General features: G+C 45.1%; 2 protein-coding genes across 31 annotated transcripts in view; one reads left to right on the forward strand and one right to left on the reverse strand.

Moving 5' to 3' along the window:
- Positions 1-54: 54 nt before the first annotated feature.
- Positions 55-16,442, reverse strand: CASP2 (caspase 2). The gene is given in 12 exon segments (NM_001195151.1): positions 55-1,029; positions 1,031-1,052; positions 1,206-1,315; positions 1,491-1,640; positions 5,164-5,254; positions 5,406-5,534; positions 10,862-11,038; positions 11,299-11,393; positions 11,973-12,054; positions 12,205-12,372; positions 12,887-13,037; positions 16,298-16,442. Coding segments are annotated over 12 exon segments (1,359 nt in total). The 5' UTR covers positions 16,372-16,442; the 3' UTR covers positions 55-919.
- Positions 16,443-16,616: 174 nt separating this feature from the next.
- The window catches only part of KEL (Kell metallo-endopeptidase), a 294,970-nt gene continuing 294,434 nt past the window's right edge, over positions 16,617-17,152 (forward strand). For 26 of the 30 annotated variants that reach the window (XR_005371215.1, XR_005371216.1, XM_038559306.1 and 23 more), the window contains exon 1: positions 16,617-16,805. The gene's annotated coding sequence lies outside the window, so the exon portion shown is untranslated. Of the gene's footprint in view, positions 16,806-16,926; positions 17,028-17,152 lie in introns of those variants that run through there. The other 4 variants (XM_038559308.1, XM_038559305.1, XM_038559310.1 and 1 more) reach the window with 1 other exon arrangement.

The following is a 17,152-nucleotide window of genomic DNA, read 5'->3' on the forward strand; positions in this document are numbered from 1 at the left end:
GGGAGAAAGAGGAAGTAGGGAGATAACAACTAGGATGCTTTTTTTTTTTTTTTAGAAAAAGACACTTCAGAGGAAGCAAAAGATAAGGTGACAGGTTACAAGGTATGAGGAAGAGTATCACTTTTATCTGCCTCCACTAGTACTCTCTGCTGAGGTTCACTTCAGTAACAAAGCTCAGAGAGAGAATAACTGATTAGAAGATCTTTGGAACTTCCCCAGGCAAAGATCAGTGAGTTCCAGGTACAAGGTGTCCATGCTGTAAACTCTGCTGAGAGGCTGGATTCCTAGAGCCCAAAGGAACTGAGAGTGGAGCGGACAACACTGCCTTCCACTGGGTGGCCTTGTGGTACCGCAAGGGGGCACACAGGTCACCACCACGCCCTTGGTGGCACCTTGCCGCCAGTCCCATTTGTTCTGAGACTAAACAAAAAATGCCTACGCTGAATCAGGACACCTTCCAAACACTCAGTCTGGTATAAATGGGGTTTGAATAGGGAAGAAACAAAAGACAGGAGATGGTCTCTGAAACATCTTAGCTAATGTAATAAAAACAATTACCAAAGTGCCGGTCTACAAAAGCCTTGGGGGCAGGAACCGAATGCAAACAGTGAGGGAAACCCACAGGCCCTCTCCCCATAAAGACACTGTGTTCATTATATTGTTGGCCAGGCTCCTCTACAGCAGCCAAACACTCCTGACAAGCGGTCCAGCCAGACCTGGCTCTACAGGAAGGGAGCTTTCACAGGAGGAGCTGGCCTGTGGTCCTGCACGACAAGGCAGAGATGACAGGCATACTCCACAAGCCTGAGAGACTCCCAATCCCTGAGGGAGAACAGAAACCGTGCATCGGAAGAAAAGAGGCTCCATCAGGCCTCCAATGGTCCAGCAGTCTCCATGTGGCAGGGCGGTGGGGACGGCATCACGTGGGAGGGTGTCCTGGGAACAGGTAGAGGTGCCGGCACAGAGTGCTGCAGTACTCAGACATCTCCTTGCAGCGGTGGAACTCAGTGCCGGGGGCATAGCCTTCACGGCTCCTTGATGAGTGCGTTCACCTAGGGGGGGACAGAAACCCATGGTCCCCAGGCTGAGCATCTGGTGTTTTCACCATCCCAGCACGAGGGGAAGGCTACAGAGATGACAAAAGACATGGCGAGGGAGGAGGAGGGTGGAACCCGTGCACATGGAGCTGAACGGAGGCTACCGACCTTCACAAGCATGTCGGCCACGTGCGTGTCACAAGCCCTCTCGGAGAACACTTGAGTGAGGGCCTCAATGTACCAGGAACCCCGTTTGGTGTTCCGCATGGCAGCAGTCCCTGTAACCAACGACAGGTGTTAGCCACAGTGGAAGGTTGAGGGATAGCTTGAATGGCTGGATGTCCCAAACTCAACTTCTGTAGCACCCTGTACCCTCCCCTGTCAGAGCGCCAGATGAAAAAGCACACATCCCGGAGAGTGCATCCTCGGACCCGTCTCTGGAACTCAGAATACCTCTGAGGCAGGCATAGCCACAGATCATGTCTGAGCGTGTGGGCAGTCGGGTTTTCAGCAACTCCTCTTTGCTGGCGTCACTCTCCTCGCACTCAGAGGATCCCGTGTGGTTCTTTCCATCTTGCTGGTCGACCCCACGGTCGGTTTCATCTGTAGCAAAGGCAGACAGAATGGACAAAGATGTTATTTCCTCCCATGGCTCTTGGGTCTGCCACAGGCCAGCTAGAGTTCCCTGCCACCTTGACGGGGAAGAGCCATTTCCAGCTGCTGTCTCCAACCTCTGGCTGATGAGTTAAAAAAAAAAAAAAATCATTACTCCCACTCCTGCCCAGCATGGCTCCATTACTCAGAGGAGTACCCAGAGGCCAGCACCATGCTCAAGCATCTGCAAACAGATGCGGTCTGAGCTTTATCCACTCTGTGTAACATGAAAAGTGCTGATCAAACACTCCTTGTAAATAGAACTAAAAATCGTTACGTCCCTAATTTATTTGTTCAGTTAGCAATATACCTGGAAGTCATGGTGCTTTTTATGACAATACACAATTAAACACTGATAATTCAGTTTTACACATAAAAAAGAAAAACCAAGTTAATAAACCAATAATATGATTACTATGTGCATGCTATATAAAAATCACCTCAAATCTATGTATTAATAAAATATTATAAAACTTAACATGATCAGAAAAAAAATCCCCAAAAACTAAACGTGATCAGTTTCCAAATCTCTCTCTCTTTTTTTTTTGAAGATTTTTATTTATTTATTCATGAGAGACACACAGAGAGAGTCAGAGACACAGGCAGAGGAAGAAGGCGGCTCCCTGCAAGAAGCCTGATGCAGGACTCAATGCTAGGACTGTGGGATCATGACCTGAACCAAAGGCAGGCGCTCAACCACTGAGCCACCAAGCTGCCTTGTCTTTTGGTATTTTTAAGTTACTTACTCATTAATTTCATAAGCCAAAGTGTAGCAGGCATCCAAGATTTAAGAGAAATTTAAAAAAGGAAAAACTTAAAAAATTGGAATAATTTGACTATTTTCCTCATATGATTAAAAAAGAACACCATTACTCAATTTTAGCAGTCTTTCAACATACCCTGAGTACATGTCTAACCTCCTGACCCAGGCCTTATCTATGCCCAGACATATTCTTATTTGACACTGCAGTTTGATTTTGGAGGTGGGCAGGGGTGTGATCTGTAGGAAAGAGACAGGGAGGACACACACGTCAACACACCAAACATAAGAGAGCAGAGTCTTCTACAGGACTTCCTGCTCCATGCAACACAGAGGACCGAGAAGGCAAGTGAGACTATGGAGAGAACTATGGAGAAATGACCAAAATTCACTGACCCAACAAAAAATTATCGAGCAACTGCCATGTGCCAGGCACTATTTTGCATTAACCCTAAGGATGTCAAGATTCCTGCCCTTATGAAGCTCATACTCCAGTTGAGGAGCCAGCCAACTAGGGAAGGGGCAGTAATTTTATAGACATCAATTATATTAACCAAGTACAACACAAGCCAGGTGAGCTCAAATCTTCAAAGGTCATCTCTTGAAGGATTTCATTTTCAAGAAAGATTCAGGTTGCCCCAGGAAAGAGCAGTTTCTCTCTATCCAGACCTGATATTATACATGTCTCTGAATATAGAAAGAAAAAATGATCACAGAGGTCTTTATTTCATTTTGTTTTGCCAGTAATACCTCCTAAAGGACACAAGCCAAGCTAAATCTGTCCCTCAAGAAAAAGGAACTTCTTTCTTTCCTTCATGTCTCAGATCTATTAATCAATAACTATTACTGCTTCTTCCAATAACATAATATTCCATCTGTCTTCCGTATTACTGTAACAATTCTTGAGATTAATTTCATCCCTTTGTTCAATATTTATTAAGTGCTCGCATATCAGACAGTGGCCTGGGCCTGGGCATCCAGCTGGTAAATCAACAGTAAGTTCCCGCCCTCACATACTCTTTCCTCACTGCAGCTCCCCAGCATGGTAATCAGCCTGGGGAAGAATCCATCACATTATTTTCCTGAGCTACCAACAGCTCCACACCATTATCTGAAGTCCAAAATCTCAGTTTGACTAAAAGCTGACCATCAGCTGGATGGATGTACCTCCTGCAGCCAGCCTGGTCTTACTACATGCCTACACAGATGCCCAGTCTTTAAATTAGATCTGGGCAGACTCCCGGCCCAGCACAACATTTTGGGGGAGGGAGAGGATGACCTTTCAGTCTTGGTGTGCTTGTCACCTTGTATTCCTGTTTCCTCCGAAAGGCCCTATTTACTACTGACACCTAGGTAGATTTTATCATTCTGGGTCCAAATTAAGCCTTACCAAACATTAATACACTTACTAAATGTCTTTAGACCAATCCAATTCATACCAATCTACTCCCCACCGCTTACTCCTCATGTATGGTTCGTGCCTCACTGATTTCTCCCTTGCTCAAGGCCTCTGCATTATTCTCACGCCACTTCACGTACATTTGCTTTACCTTTCTAGTGACTGGTAGGCTCTTTTGAGAGACACATTTTCTCTCTCTCTTTTTTTAAGATAGGAGTAGTTTGAAAGACCACACTTTTTCTTTTTTTTTTTTTTTGCTTTTGTGACAGTATCCTAGTCATGTTGTAGGGCCTAAATAAATTATATTCTTTGGTGGTATTAGGAAGAATATTATCAATGTTAATCATTTACATTTGTTGAACACACAAGGGATAAGAAAATGATTTGTCCCATGTTAGGACAAAGTGACTTTTAAACCAAACTGTAAGCCCCTTGAGGGCACTGACCATGCTCTATCAGTCACGGCTGGCCTTTGCTGTGCTTTTTTACTATGAGCCAGGTACTGTGCTAGTAAGGCCTTCACATGCATTCTTCCATTCAGTTATCACAACAACCTGATGAAGTAGATCTGATCGCTACCCACATTTTATATGGAGAAAGTTAAGGCAGAAGGACATCAAGTAAACTTCTCTAAGTTTAACCAGTCTGTGGTTAGAGCTTTTAATTATTACTCTCTCCCTCCAGGATGAGAAGTATGCCCGCAGGTCTTCGAAGCATACTCTTGGCATCGCAGCTCTCAGAGGCTGGCTAAGAGACTGTATGCAAGAAAGAGGAGGGATCAAAGCAGCTGAAGGACGAGTGAGAGCCAAAGCCCGACTTGGGGCTTCCGCACTGCTGGCCTGTGAGATACACGCATGAGGCAGAGAAGAGGCACCGATGGAGCATAGATAAAAAGAAGAGGGGAAGAGGTCTGGAGAGAGGAAAAGAGGAAGGGTACGAAGTGAGAGAAAGAAGAGATGGACAGAAGATCCTTAACTGCAATGAGTAACAAAAAGAAAAGCACACCCAAGTTAATAGCATGGAAGAACTGAGAGTTCTCAGGAGAGAAGGCAAAGGCGCTGACAAGGTGAGTCCTGAGAAGAGGATATGGTGGCGCACAGAGAGCTGACCAACCTGAGCGCCATGGGCTGCCCAAGTCCCAGCACACCCCATGCATTGGGAGACACTTACAGAGCAAGAGAGGCGGTGGCAGCAGTGAACAGAAGGTGCCCAAGGGATCCAATAGCACCTGAGAGGAGCAAACAGCAAAGTGAGAGCTGGTGGGAGGCTGCCCAGGAGCCACCACCCAAGTGTGGATCTGCCAGGGCACTCACCTCCACGGCAGGCCTGGATGAAGAACATTTTCGGCTTGTTCTGTAGGTTTGGGCAGCTGGCATTGTCAAAGAGCCGAAAAACTTCCTGAAGCTGCCAGAGAGAAAGAGAAGAGAAAGGAGGTTAAGTAGACTGTAGGCCTTCCTGAGTCCTGTATACACGACAGCAGCCACTACTAGAGATGGGCCGGCTGGAGGGGAAGTCACCTAGTGTGAACAGCTGTTGGCAAGAAGATGACACACACCTGAAGCAGTTTGCCGTCCACACCATAGATGCCTCCCTCCACGCCATGAGAGAGAAGTGCCACAATGCAGGAGTCAGTGACACGGTGGGCAGGCAACTGGGCAAAATTCTGGAGTTTCTCTTTCATTTCCTGGAGGAAAAACACATTTTAGTGTTGTCACTGGAGTCTGCACCAACTCTCTCTTTGGTGTTTGAAACCCTTTTAGAAAGAAAACGTTTTCTGTATTTACAATGTGGTCAATGATAAGAGAAGTCAGAGATTATGTGAGAGGCTAAAAAAAGCTACGGACTCACCAGAAAAATGCAGGACTTCAGAATATAATTTCACAAACCCCAAACTCACTGGGATATGTTAAGAACTCCTGAACTAAACCAAGTTACTAATGAAGCTAATTAACTTTATCTACTTGCCACTTTGGGAGTGGCAAGAAAGCCAATCCTTTCTTAGAGCAAATGCCCTTGTACATCAGTGGCATGACGGGGACCACCAGGTGAGCTACAAATGAGTAAAATACCTATCCAGCCATTAGGAAAGAAGCTGTTCTGACAAAGGGCTAATGGAGTCATGATAATAGGGAGTAACAGTACTTCCATACTGTTTTCGGTCTGAGATTTTAAGTTCCCAGAGATGTGATGGTATCTGCACAAAATGCTCCATTCAGGGAAGAGCACACTGTTGGGAGGATTCTGCACAGGGCCACAGCTACACACATGAGCTATGGGATCAGACAGGTTTGACCCCTGGGTTCATAAACCTGAAGCAGGTATTTGGCTCCTCACAGCTCTAATGCTCATTCTGTAGGAAGGTAATGAAGAGGAAATTTTATCCAAGTTCATGAAGATCAAATGAAATGCTGCACAGAAAGGATTTATAACGATGTCTGGCACATACTGCAAAGTTCTGCCATTATTATAATGTGCATATCTAACAAAGAGTAAGAGTCACGATGTGCTTTTTTCAAAGAGACGTACTCCTGGTCAATCTTGTAGTCCAACTTAAGATCTTGTCTGCTCTGCATCAGGTTGCCATCCATAAGTATCAAGAGTGACCTTAAGCATTTGGCCCATCCAATGGAGTATACAAAATAGTATAATCCAACACAAACTGTTAAACCCATGTCTCCCTCTACAACACAAGATGTCGGCTCACCTGAGATGAGCAGAGGAAAAAAAGTTCACTTTACTGTGAATTTTAGTGAACTATAATGAATGTATAATGATAGCAATCTAGGCAGGACAGCACAACTTTATCTAACAGTTATGGTTCCAGTTATGGTTCCTAGTAAAAAACACACTTGTATAAGACCTTGCAGCAGTTCTGGAAACTTGCAAAAACACAAAGTTTTGGGCCCCAGCAAACTGCGTTTTAATAAGCTCTTCAGGTGATTCTCACATGCTGAAGTTTGAGAACAACTGATCTATATTTGTTTGCAATACTTTTGTTCGCAATACTTTTGTTCGTAATTACCTGCAAGTCTGCAATTACACTAGAAATGAAGAAATTGGCTTCATTAAAATGTATGTACATTTTCTGAGCAGCGAAGCCAACCATGATATTGGAAATTTAAGGTTATCACCTTAAGATACACAAATTTCATCTATTAAAAGAATATATAATCTCAGAATACAGAAGTATGAATGCTTTTCTGGAGCTGATCATAATAGAATTTTAACACAGCATAGCTGAAGTTAATTTTGTTGGAACAAGGCAATAAAAATGTATGTTTGGCACCTATTCAGGAGCATTTGGAACCTACACGAGACTGTCGATCAATAGAGGTCAACAAAGCTCTAAGTAAGAACACACACATTCAATAACTGAATTTAATAGTACTAACCTGATAACTGGGGTTTATTTACTTTGGGGAAATTTTTCCAAAAGCAGCATAGCTTAAAAATAGGATCTCTAGATTTTTCTTTTTCTTTTTTTTTTTTTTTTAAAGATTTTATTTGTGTATTTGACAGAAAGCACAAACAGGGAGGGAGAAGTAGGCTCCCCACAGAGCAGGAAGCCTGATGCAGGGCCCCATATTAGGACCCTGAGATCATGACCTGAGCTGAATGCAGATGCTTCACCGACTGAGACACCCAGGGGCCCCTCTAGATTTATTTCTGATAAAATTACAAGTGCTTCTAAAAATAGCAAGGTTCTTTTGCCTGTGCTTTTGGCTGGGGGTTGGGGGACACAAGAGAAGAGAATAAACTATAAAGCCTCTGATGATATGCAAAATTTTATGGCTAGCTGCATTTTCCAGGGATAACCCACAGCATATCCTTACATTTTCAAGGCAGCCTATGACCCAAATGCAAGTTAAAAATCAATACCACTGGATAAAAGGAAATTTGCCACTTTAAAACATCTCTCATTTCCTAATATTTAATAAATTGTAATTCTAGATCTAATAACCTCAGGAGGGAGACATAGTACAGAAGACTTTGAGGATCAAGAGAAAAAGTGAAAACCTACAGAAGCAGTGAGAATACCCGTGTACTGTCTAGCACTGTCAAGTGAAGAGGGTTTTCTCTAAGACTACACTGCTTTGAATTTCTTTTTTTTAAAGATTTATTTATTTATTTATTTATTTTTGATAGAGAGAGGGGGGGTAGGGCAGAGACACAGGAGGAGGGAGAAGCAGGCTCCATGCCGGGAACCCGACGTGGGACTCGATCCCGGGACTCCAGGATCGTGCCCTGGGCCAAAGGCAGGCACTAAACCGCTGAGCCACCCGGGGATCCCCCTGCTTTGAATTTCTTAATGCAATTATTTCTAAAGTCAAAAAGGTATAATGGGGGGAAAAAAGGATCTTAATTTTTTTGGTTCTCTTTGCTTACCAAATAATACCATAAAAATACTGAGTCCCTTGAGAAGTCCTACCAGGAAGTAAGGAAGTACTCTGTGAAGACACCTAAAGAATCAAATGATCATACCCACTGTAACTACTTGGTTTTAACTATATCTGAAAAGTTGATTGGCCACCATTGGAAACTGGCTTTGCAATGCCCTCCTCACATTTCTGAAATCTCCAGAGCTGCAGACTAGGCTACAAGGTGGGTTCTATCCCAAGGTTTGGTCCTACGCCTCTTGCTCGTTACTCTAATTTCCTTCTCAAAGATCTCATACTCTCGTCACTTAAAGTATTTCTCCTACACAGGTAATGCCCAAATCTACATTTTTGGTTTAGACTTCTCTGAGACCCTCAATTCCTTCCTTAATTTTTCTATCTTCTTCCATATACAATCATTTAATCACTAAGCAAGGACAGTACAATCACACCATTATGCTATTTTCCATAAACATTCTGTCCAGGTGCCCAGCATCTTCTACTGGCATTAGGATTTCAACTCCAAACTGGATTCCCTGCCACTGTTCTCTACTTCATTCTTTTCAATGGTGCCTCGAATCATCACTGTGAATGTATCATCTTTTTGTTTTAAAAAATTACGAATGGTTTTCTAAAACAAGAAATTCAAGGCCCTGGGATTCTGGTCCCATATCTCCAATCTTGTTTTTGGCACTCCTTTGCCCTAGGCCTTTGGTTTACCCATTAGGTCCCTAACATTACACATTTCTTATCTAGAGGCTATTCTCTCTGCCCAGGACCCCTTCACCACTCCTTTGTGCTTTAGTGGCTTCTATCTTTCAAGGCCAGTTCAAATTTCACACCCTCCATGTATCCTACTGACCAGATCTACCCAGGAGATTTTTAATTTCTCTTAACTACTGTAGAAGACAATGTCAACTCTTCCTTGGTCAGTAGCAATGTAAGGGGAAGTACTTCCTTTTTTGCTGTCAAGATTCCCTCATTTAACTGAGGTCCTATGAACTTAAGATTCATATTTAAAAAAAATTTTTAGTAACACATATAGTCCCCCCTCACCATTATAAAGTGCTCAAAATTAATTAATTAATTTTAAAAGTAAGCTCTACGCCCAACATGGGGCTTGAACTCACAATCCCTAGATCAGGAGTTGCATGCTCTACCAACTGAGCCAGCCAGGTACTGCTAAAGGGCTCAAAACTTCAATCGATTGCAATTTCAGTTACAGGACAATGTAACCAGAGAATTAGACAGAATCCAATAGGTACTTGAATCTGCATCAGGTTTAACATAAATGGGAATGGCATTTGTGAAGTGGGACTTATGGGCCCCCAAATCTGCTGAATGTCTCTGAAAAACAGTAATATATAGCTGACTTAGTGATTCAGAATTATATTTTTAACTATCAAGCAAGTAAAAGCTGTTCCAGCTGTGGCTTTGAAGCAGGGATGGGTTTACTTTTGTTCATGGGCTATTATTGCAAAGCTGGCAAAAAGGGCATGTAAATGATAATACTCAGGAATCTTTGTTGAAACTGGCCTTATCAAAAAGTATAGCAAGTACACAATCATTCTCACAGAAGATAGGTAAGATACAGAAATAAAGACCACAGATAATGCTGAAGACAAAACAAAGATTCTCTATCTCAACAAAGTGAATATCCTAGAAACTTTGCTTTTACCACTGACATTCCCAAAGTCAAGTTAAGAAAGTGCTATAATTCTGGAATCAAATGAAGAATGGGGGTGGGGGAGGATGGGTGATATAGGTGAAGAGGATTAAGGAGCGCTGAGGAGCACTAATGATGAGTACTGGGTAATGTATGGAAATGTTGAATTACTATAGTGTATACATGAAACTAATATAACACTGTATGTTAACTAAGTGGAATTAAAATTAAAACTTTAAAGAGGAGGAGGAAAGGGATGGAGAAATGGAGAAAATGGAGGAAAAAAAAAAGAATTGGTATCTATTTATCAGTTTCAGAACAGAAATACCTAAAGGTAACTAAGTCAGTGGTACAGCTCAGTAATTGGGGTTAACAGGGAATAACAGATAATGAAAATGCTTGTGATCTGCAGGAATCTAGTCCAGAAATAATCTACCTTAAGATCTGTCTTGTGGTCACGTAACTGGACAGACTAAGGAATTTCCCCATGTTAACTCATTAAACCACCATGGACAGCTCTAGCAAATGTCCATTTGCAAGAATGTCATTTGCCAAAGTAATCTTCTGAACAGTAACTGGAGTTATAAGCAACAATATCAACCAAGAAGTAAGTGTCCTGTGTTGTCCTGGCTTATAAATAGCTTTCCTGATTGGTGGGGCAAATCTCAGGGTGTCCTCACATCCTGAGTGACTGGGAATGAAGTTTCTGAACTTCACTTATATATGCCCTAACCTGGGACCTGTATTATTCAGTGAGAGCACAGTGACCCCCAGAGGTTAACACCGAAGCAGCTGGCTGGCCTGAATTTTTTTTTTTTCTTTACTAGACTGCAACATGAGACACAGAACAGAACGAGTAAAAAAGTAAGAAGAAAATAACTTGAGTAAGACCCATCCAGCAGGCAGAGGAGCAGAGGGTGTTCCTGGCCCCAGTGTTGCCCAGCTCTCTAGTGTACACATTAGATGTACCTGTGCAGTCTGGTCAAGTAGAACATGGACTTTGTAGCCCAAGAGCTTGAAGAGGGTGACCAGAGTGCTGTGGTCCACATCCCCTCCAGAGCGAAATTCCAGGTCTTTCTCTCCAGTGAAGTGCACATTGCTCAGCACCAGTGCCAGGCCACGAGGCCGAGACTGTAACCTATAAGCCTGAGGGGTGAGGGGGAGATAATTAGAGCTTCTTATGGAGAGAAACTATGTTTCTTCAACTAAACGAGACATTTCAAGAAAACAAAGCCACCATATTCTCGTTAACTACACTAAGTCAGTACAGAGAAACGCTCAGAGAAGATAACCAATGAGTACTGACTTTCTGACTGACAAAGGAGATATGTATGCAAACTAAGTTCAGATGCCCAGGAAGGGTGTCTCATTTCCCAACTCTTCCTCCTGCATTCTGTAGAACTCACCAGCTGGTAGTGTGTTTGATAAAACTCGGGAGTGCAAGGCTTCACCTGAAGGCAAGGAGGACCATCTCCGTTGTCTAGGGAGTGTTCCACAGTATCTGTGGCACAGAGAGCCAAAAAACTAGTATACAATCTATATGTTAATCCCAGTACTTCATTATAACCCAAGGCACCTTGTTGAACTTGGGTTTTAATCATTACTAGTCTTGCTCATCCCCTATATTAGAAGATCCATGAGGGCATTTTTTTGCTCACCACTGGATCCTCTGCACTTTGCTCACATACAATAGATGCTTAACTCACTGAATGACTGAATGGGATATCTGATAAAAGCTTTGTTCTCATCACTAGACTACTCAGTCAAAAGGCTAGTGGCCCAAGGTGCAGTCTTTCCACACCCTAAAATAACAGCTTTAAGGAGCCAGGCAAGTCATGGGTAGGAATTTCCTACCTATACCAGTTGTTCTACGGGTTAACTGCCATAAAAAAAATAATCTGTGATGGAGGGGAAACAGGCCCAATGAACATCCCATCTAAACTCTAATGCTAGTCCTTAACAAATTCACTGAGGAGACTATACCCAGTATGAATGAAAATAGGTATCGTGCAAGGGCAGAGTCAGATATCAGTCAAGAAAAAAGTCAACCTGTGGGATGTGTTATCCCATTGATTCTCACCTGGAGACAGGCGAAGTTGTTTCTGAGGGGGACAGGACTCACACATCGGGAAGGTGAGACTCAGGTCGTAGTCACAGCTCAACTGTAAGAAATCAGGACCCACCATGCCAGGCCTTAGGGAGATGGTCCAATCTGAATAAAAACACAATCTAGTCTCCCCTGCCCGGTCTCAAAAATTCCTTTCCCACCAAAATAATCCTTCTCAATATGTCACAGGTTTAGGGCTTCATACCGGTGGGAGTCCATGCTGAAGACCAGAGAGGGTTGTGAGCAACAGATCCTCCAGGTGACCCTGCTTGGTCTCTCTCAGGGCCACACAGAAGGCATCAAAAGCCTGGGGACCCCTCTTGGGCAGCAAGTTGAGAAGTTCCACATTTTGGCTGAAGCCGCCCACTTTGGCCTAAGATAAAAGAATACAACATTATTTGAATACATTTGAATACATTATTCAGCTCTAATTCTATTTCTCCAGATGACCTTCCCAGTAATCTCAAGAATCCTCTTACAGGAAAAATACATGTATGAAAGAAGTCTCTCCTATTCTTCTTCTTTTTTTTTTTTTTTTTTTTGAACGATTTTATTTATTCATGAGACAGACAGAGAGAGAGAGAGAGAGAGAGAGGCAGAGACACAGGCAGAGGGAGAAGCAGGATCCCAGTGCGGAGACCAATGTGGGACTCTCTCCTGGCATTCCAGAATCACACCCTGAGCCAAAGACACAACTGCTGAGCCACTCAGGTATCCTCTCTCTTATTTTTCTTAAATTACCCATCTTTTCTGTTAAAGGCTTGAGGGTAGAAAGGCATTTTCATTTCCTTAGTGAGGTTCGACATCCTTAGCATACTTCATCATGCTCTGTCCCTACTCCTAAAACCAATTTATTTATTTAGTATTTCTCTTTTTCTTCCAAATACCTGAATGTGCTCCCTCATTTCCAAGGTGATGATGTCCTTCTCCAGGAGGTGTTCTAACAGTTCACTCAGCAACAGCTGTTTGGCTAGCACCACTCGGTTCTTTTTTAGTGCTTCCTGATGGTCAGGATGCATGCCACACACTCCCAATATCCTACAGATAAAAGGCAGAGGGAAAGGCCATCAAGCACAAGATTTGGCACAGAAACGTAGAGTGGAAGAGGTGTGAGTAGGAAGAAAAAAAAGAATGGGACTTACGATAACCAATACTAGGCATATTTTACTGAATCTGGTTAAAATCGAAGTAGTATTAAGCAGTAACGCACTTATCATAAGGAGATAACATACAATTTTTTATAGAGAATGTTCAACCGAGACCATCTTCTGAGATGAATAGTTTGTCTAGGGGAAGGAAATACCTAACTGGACCAAAATAATACACACAAAAGCACACATATATTCATGAGAAGGAAAACTCCTCTGTCTGACAGACCAATTTCAATTAAGAGATTATTCCAGAAAAGCTTTCACATCATTTATCTAGACTACTAGAAGTGATAGGAGTGAAAATGATCCTGGGTGAGGAATAAAATAATTTGATAAAATGGCAAAAGCCAATGGTTTCCCATGAAGGCCAATGGCTGGCTTTCAAAGGAAGTACATGAGACAGGCTGACAGACACCCACATTACTCTCTAGCCCACTTTATACCAATTATACCTATTGTTTTTAAAACTTCAGTTCCTGTGACAAAATGACCAGAATCATGTAAGAATGAAGAACTGAGTAAGTAGCAAGTATACAAAGTCACAATTGATAAACACCAGTGACAAACACAACATAACGAAATCAGTTGAAACAGTTATAGCATAAAGGCTAAATTATTTTGGTAATTTATCAGGGAGGTCTTTATTTCAAGGATTCCTTGGTTTTGCTATTGGGTTTGGAAAGAGCGGCTTCTGTTTGCGAATTTTAAAAAACCCATTTCCAACAGATTATCATCTCTGCACCTAGTTTATAGAAGTGCAGAGCTCCCCATCTTCTCAGTTTCCAAAAGCATGACAATAGTAAGGGCCCGATGGCAGTGAGAAAGGGATGAGATAACAGCTTTAGTTTATACCTAAAAAGCCTTTTCAAAATGAATACTGAAAAAAAAAAAAAAAAAAAAATGAATACTGATTTCAAAAACATTAAAATCTGTGTGTGTGTGTGGGGGGGGAGGAGGGGTTGGGCATCTTAGAATGAGTTAAATACTGTGCATTTATAGGATGTACTTGGCTTAACTCTAGGTTAAAGATTTATAGAGGAGGGAAAAGCAGACTCCTGGAATTGCTGAGAGAGACCCAAGAAGATGGCACGTGGGATCCTAAGGCAGAGAAAGTTGTCAGTAACTAACATTTCCAAGGCTGGAAGCAGCCAACTAGGGTTAAATTTGGGGTTTGGGACAGTGATATTTGAAATTCCATTTTGCTCTTCCTCTGTCTCTCATGAATAAATAAATAAAATCTCGAAAGAAAGAAAGAAAGAAAGAAAGAAAGAAAGAAAGAAAGAAAGAAAGAAAGAAAGAAAGAAAGAAAGAAAGAAAAGGGATCCCTGGTGGCTCAGCAGTTTAGAGCCTGCCTTTGGCCCAGGGTGTGATCCTGCAGACCCGGGATCAAGTCCCACATTGGGCTCCCTCTGGCTGTGTCTCTCATGAATAAGTAAATAAAATCTCCAAAAAAAAAAATAAATAAAAAAAAAAGAGAGAGAGAGAGAGAGAAACTCCATTTTAACTTCAGGTTTCCGTTCTATAGAAATACTATGACCCCAAACCTTCAGTAGAAACCCGCCAAAAAATACATCTTACAGAAATCAAAAAATCCATTTACGAATCACCTTAGAAAACACCAAAGCAGTGACAACGACTGCATATATGAAACTCTGGTAAAAGTAAGTGTTATTAGGCTAACTGCAAGACATCACAGCTGGATGCTGGTATTTCCTCAAGATACATATCACTCATATCATTTGCTGGGACAGGTTTACTCAAGTTCCTTCCCTTAATTTACCAGTGGTGTTTTCTCCTTAAAGCTTTCTCCTCCCTCGGTTTCCCTGATCCGATTCTCTCCAGTTCCTCTCTCCGCCTACTATGTTCCTGCTCCCTCACAAGACCTTGCAGCTGCCCTTAAACGTGGACACTCCATTAGGAACACCCGTCAAAGAGCTGCTGCTCCCGATTCGATTTCATCCATCGGGATGATCTGCTAATTGGCTCCCAGTTCTTAACTCTTTTCAAGTTCTAGATTTAAATTTTTTTTATCAAGATTTTATTTATTCATAGAAACAGAGAGAGAGAGAGAGAGAGAGAGAGGCAGAGACATAGGCAGATGGTAAGGCAGGCTCCCTGAGGTGAGCTTGATGGGAGACTCGATCCCCAGACTCCAGGGTGATCGCCTGAGCCGAAGGCAGATGCTCAACCGCAGAGCCACCCAGGCGCCCCTAACCTTAAGACTTGCAATCACTAACTCATTAGGTTTGATCTGAAGCATTGACCATTCTCCAAACCCTTGCTCCTCCCTGTAGTCCACCCGAGTCGGAAAGCCGCAAATGTGGTCTCTCCCGAAGTGACCATGATCACCTGGAACTTCAGGACACGGACCGGGAAGGGAGGAGGGCGAGGAGACAAGGACACAAAGGCAATTCTTAAGCCTGGATGCGGTCTTTCTCCAGCTTCTGGCTCCACAGCCCTAAACGGATCTTCTTCTGGGCCTGCACCACGCACGGGGCGTGAAGATGTCATCCGGGGTGATGTCGACCATGGAATCAATCCTATAACGGGGTGGAGGCGGAGACACGCTTGGGGGGTCTCTGGGAACCACCTGGTCCTTTCAAAGTCCTCAGGCCCCAAAGCCGGTGGCGACGGCTTTGAAACCCTGATAAGGGCAGCCCGGGTGGCTCAGCGGTTGGGCACCTGCACTGGGCCCAGGGCGTGATCCTCGAGACCGGGGATCGAGTCCCACGTCGGGCTCCCCGCGTGGAGCCTGCTTCTCCCTCTGCCTGTATCTCTCATGGATAAATAAATAAAACCTTAAAAAGTAAAAAATACAATTAAAAAAAAGGCGCTGGTCAATACGCGTCGTGATGGGGCCAATTCCGGGCTCCGCAGGTCTCGTCCGTTTGTACGGGAACGGAGCAAAGCTCCTCATAAAGGAGTAAGGGGAAAGGCGGGAGGGAGGATGTTTCGGAGAAGCGAGAGCGGGCGTCCCGGCGGAGCTCCTCCAGCGCACAAAGCAGGCTGGGGCGGCTGCTCCAGGGGCACAGGCCGAGCGAGGCCGCCCGCGCGCCCCCCGGGCTCAGCCCGCCCCCCCCGCCCCGCGCGGCCAGGCCCAGGGGGCGGGGGCCCTACCAGCCGCCTCCGCGACCCTCCCTCACTCACCTGCGCCCTCTGCCAGCGGCCGTCGGCGCCTTCCGCTGCAGGGCGGCCGGGCGGCCCGCGCTCGCCGCCGCCATTTACCGCTTTTCCCGGGCTGTGCGCGCCCCGCCCACAGTCCAGGCAGACCCAGCGCCCTCGCGCCCTCCGCATCCCAGCCCCGGCCGCCCGCGCACTGCGCGCCTGCGCGTCTGCCCTGCGCGCCGCGGCCCCCAGCCCCGCCCCCCTCGTCGCCGGTGCGCGCGCAGCCCCGGAGCCCCGCCTCGGCCGCGCCGTCCAATGGGGTGAGAGAGCGCGCCGGGCGGAAAGGGAAGGGGCGGGGGGAGGCGTCGCTCCGTCCTGCGCCGAAACCCGATTGGTCGGCGGTTCCCGCGGAAATCACGGCCGCCCTGGGGCGCCCCCGCGCCTGCCTCCCCCGCCCCTGGGCCGCGGGGTCACGGGCTGGCCGCGCTTTTCGCTTTATTGAGTTGTTGGGGCCGGGCCCGAGGAGATGGAGAGCCCCGCGAGGCGCTAGGTACCGCCCCGAGGAGGAATGCCCGAGTGGGGAGCGCACCCCTGGGGGGCGGGGCAGCTCCCGGCGGCCAAATCCTACGACGCCAACGGCCGCAGAACATTCCAGAAAACGTGGTGTGGCGTTAGGGATCCGAGGAAGGTGCGGGGGGGGGGGGGCTGGGGCAAAACCCCGCAGCCGGAGCGCAGGTGTCCTGAGATACTCCGTCACCTTCGCCGAGCTCAGGTCTTTTGTTCTTTATTTTATTCAAGGCTCTCAAATTTGGAGGCCCCGCTCCCTTGGGGCCGCTTACGTCACTCCCCCCTCCCCCCGCTAGGCTGGGAATCCCGCGCTGGAGACTGCGCTGCAGG

This window comes from Canis lupus, chromosome 16 (assembly GCF_011100685.1).
Source record: "Canis lupus familiaris isolate Mischka breed German Shepherd chromosome 16, alternate assembly UU_Cfam_GSD_1.0, whole genome shotgun sequence".
NCBI lineage: Eukaryota > Metazoa > Chordata > Mammalia > Carnivora > Canidae > Canis > Canis lupus.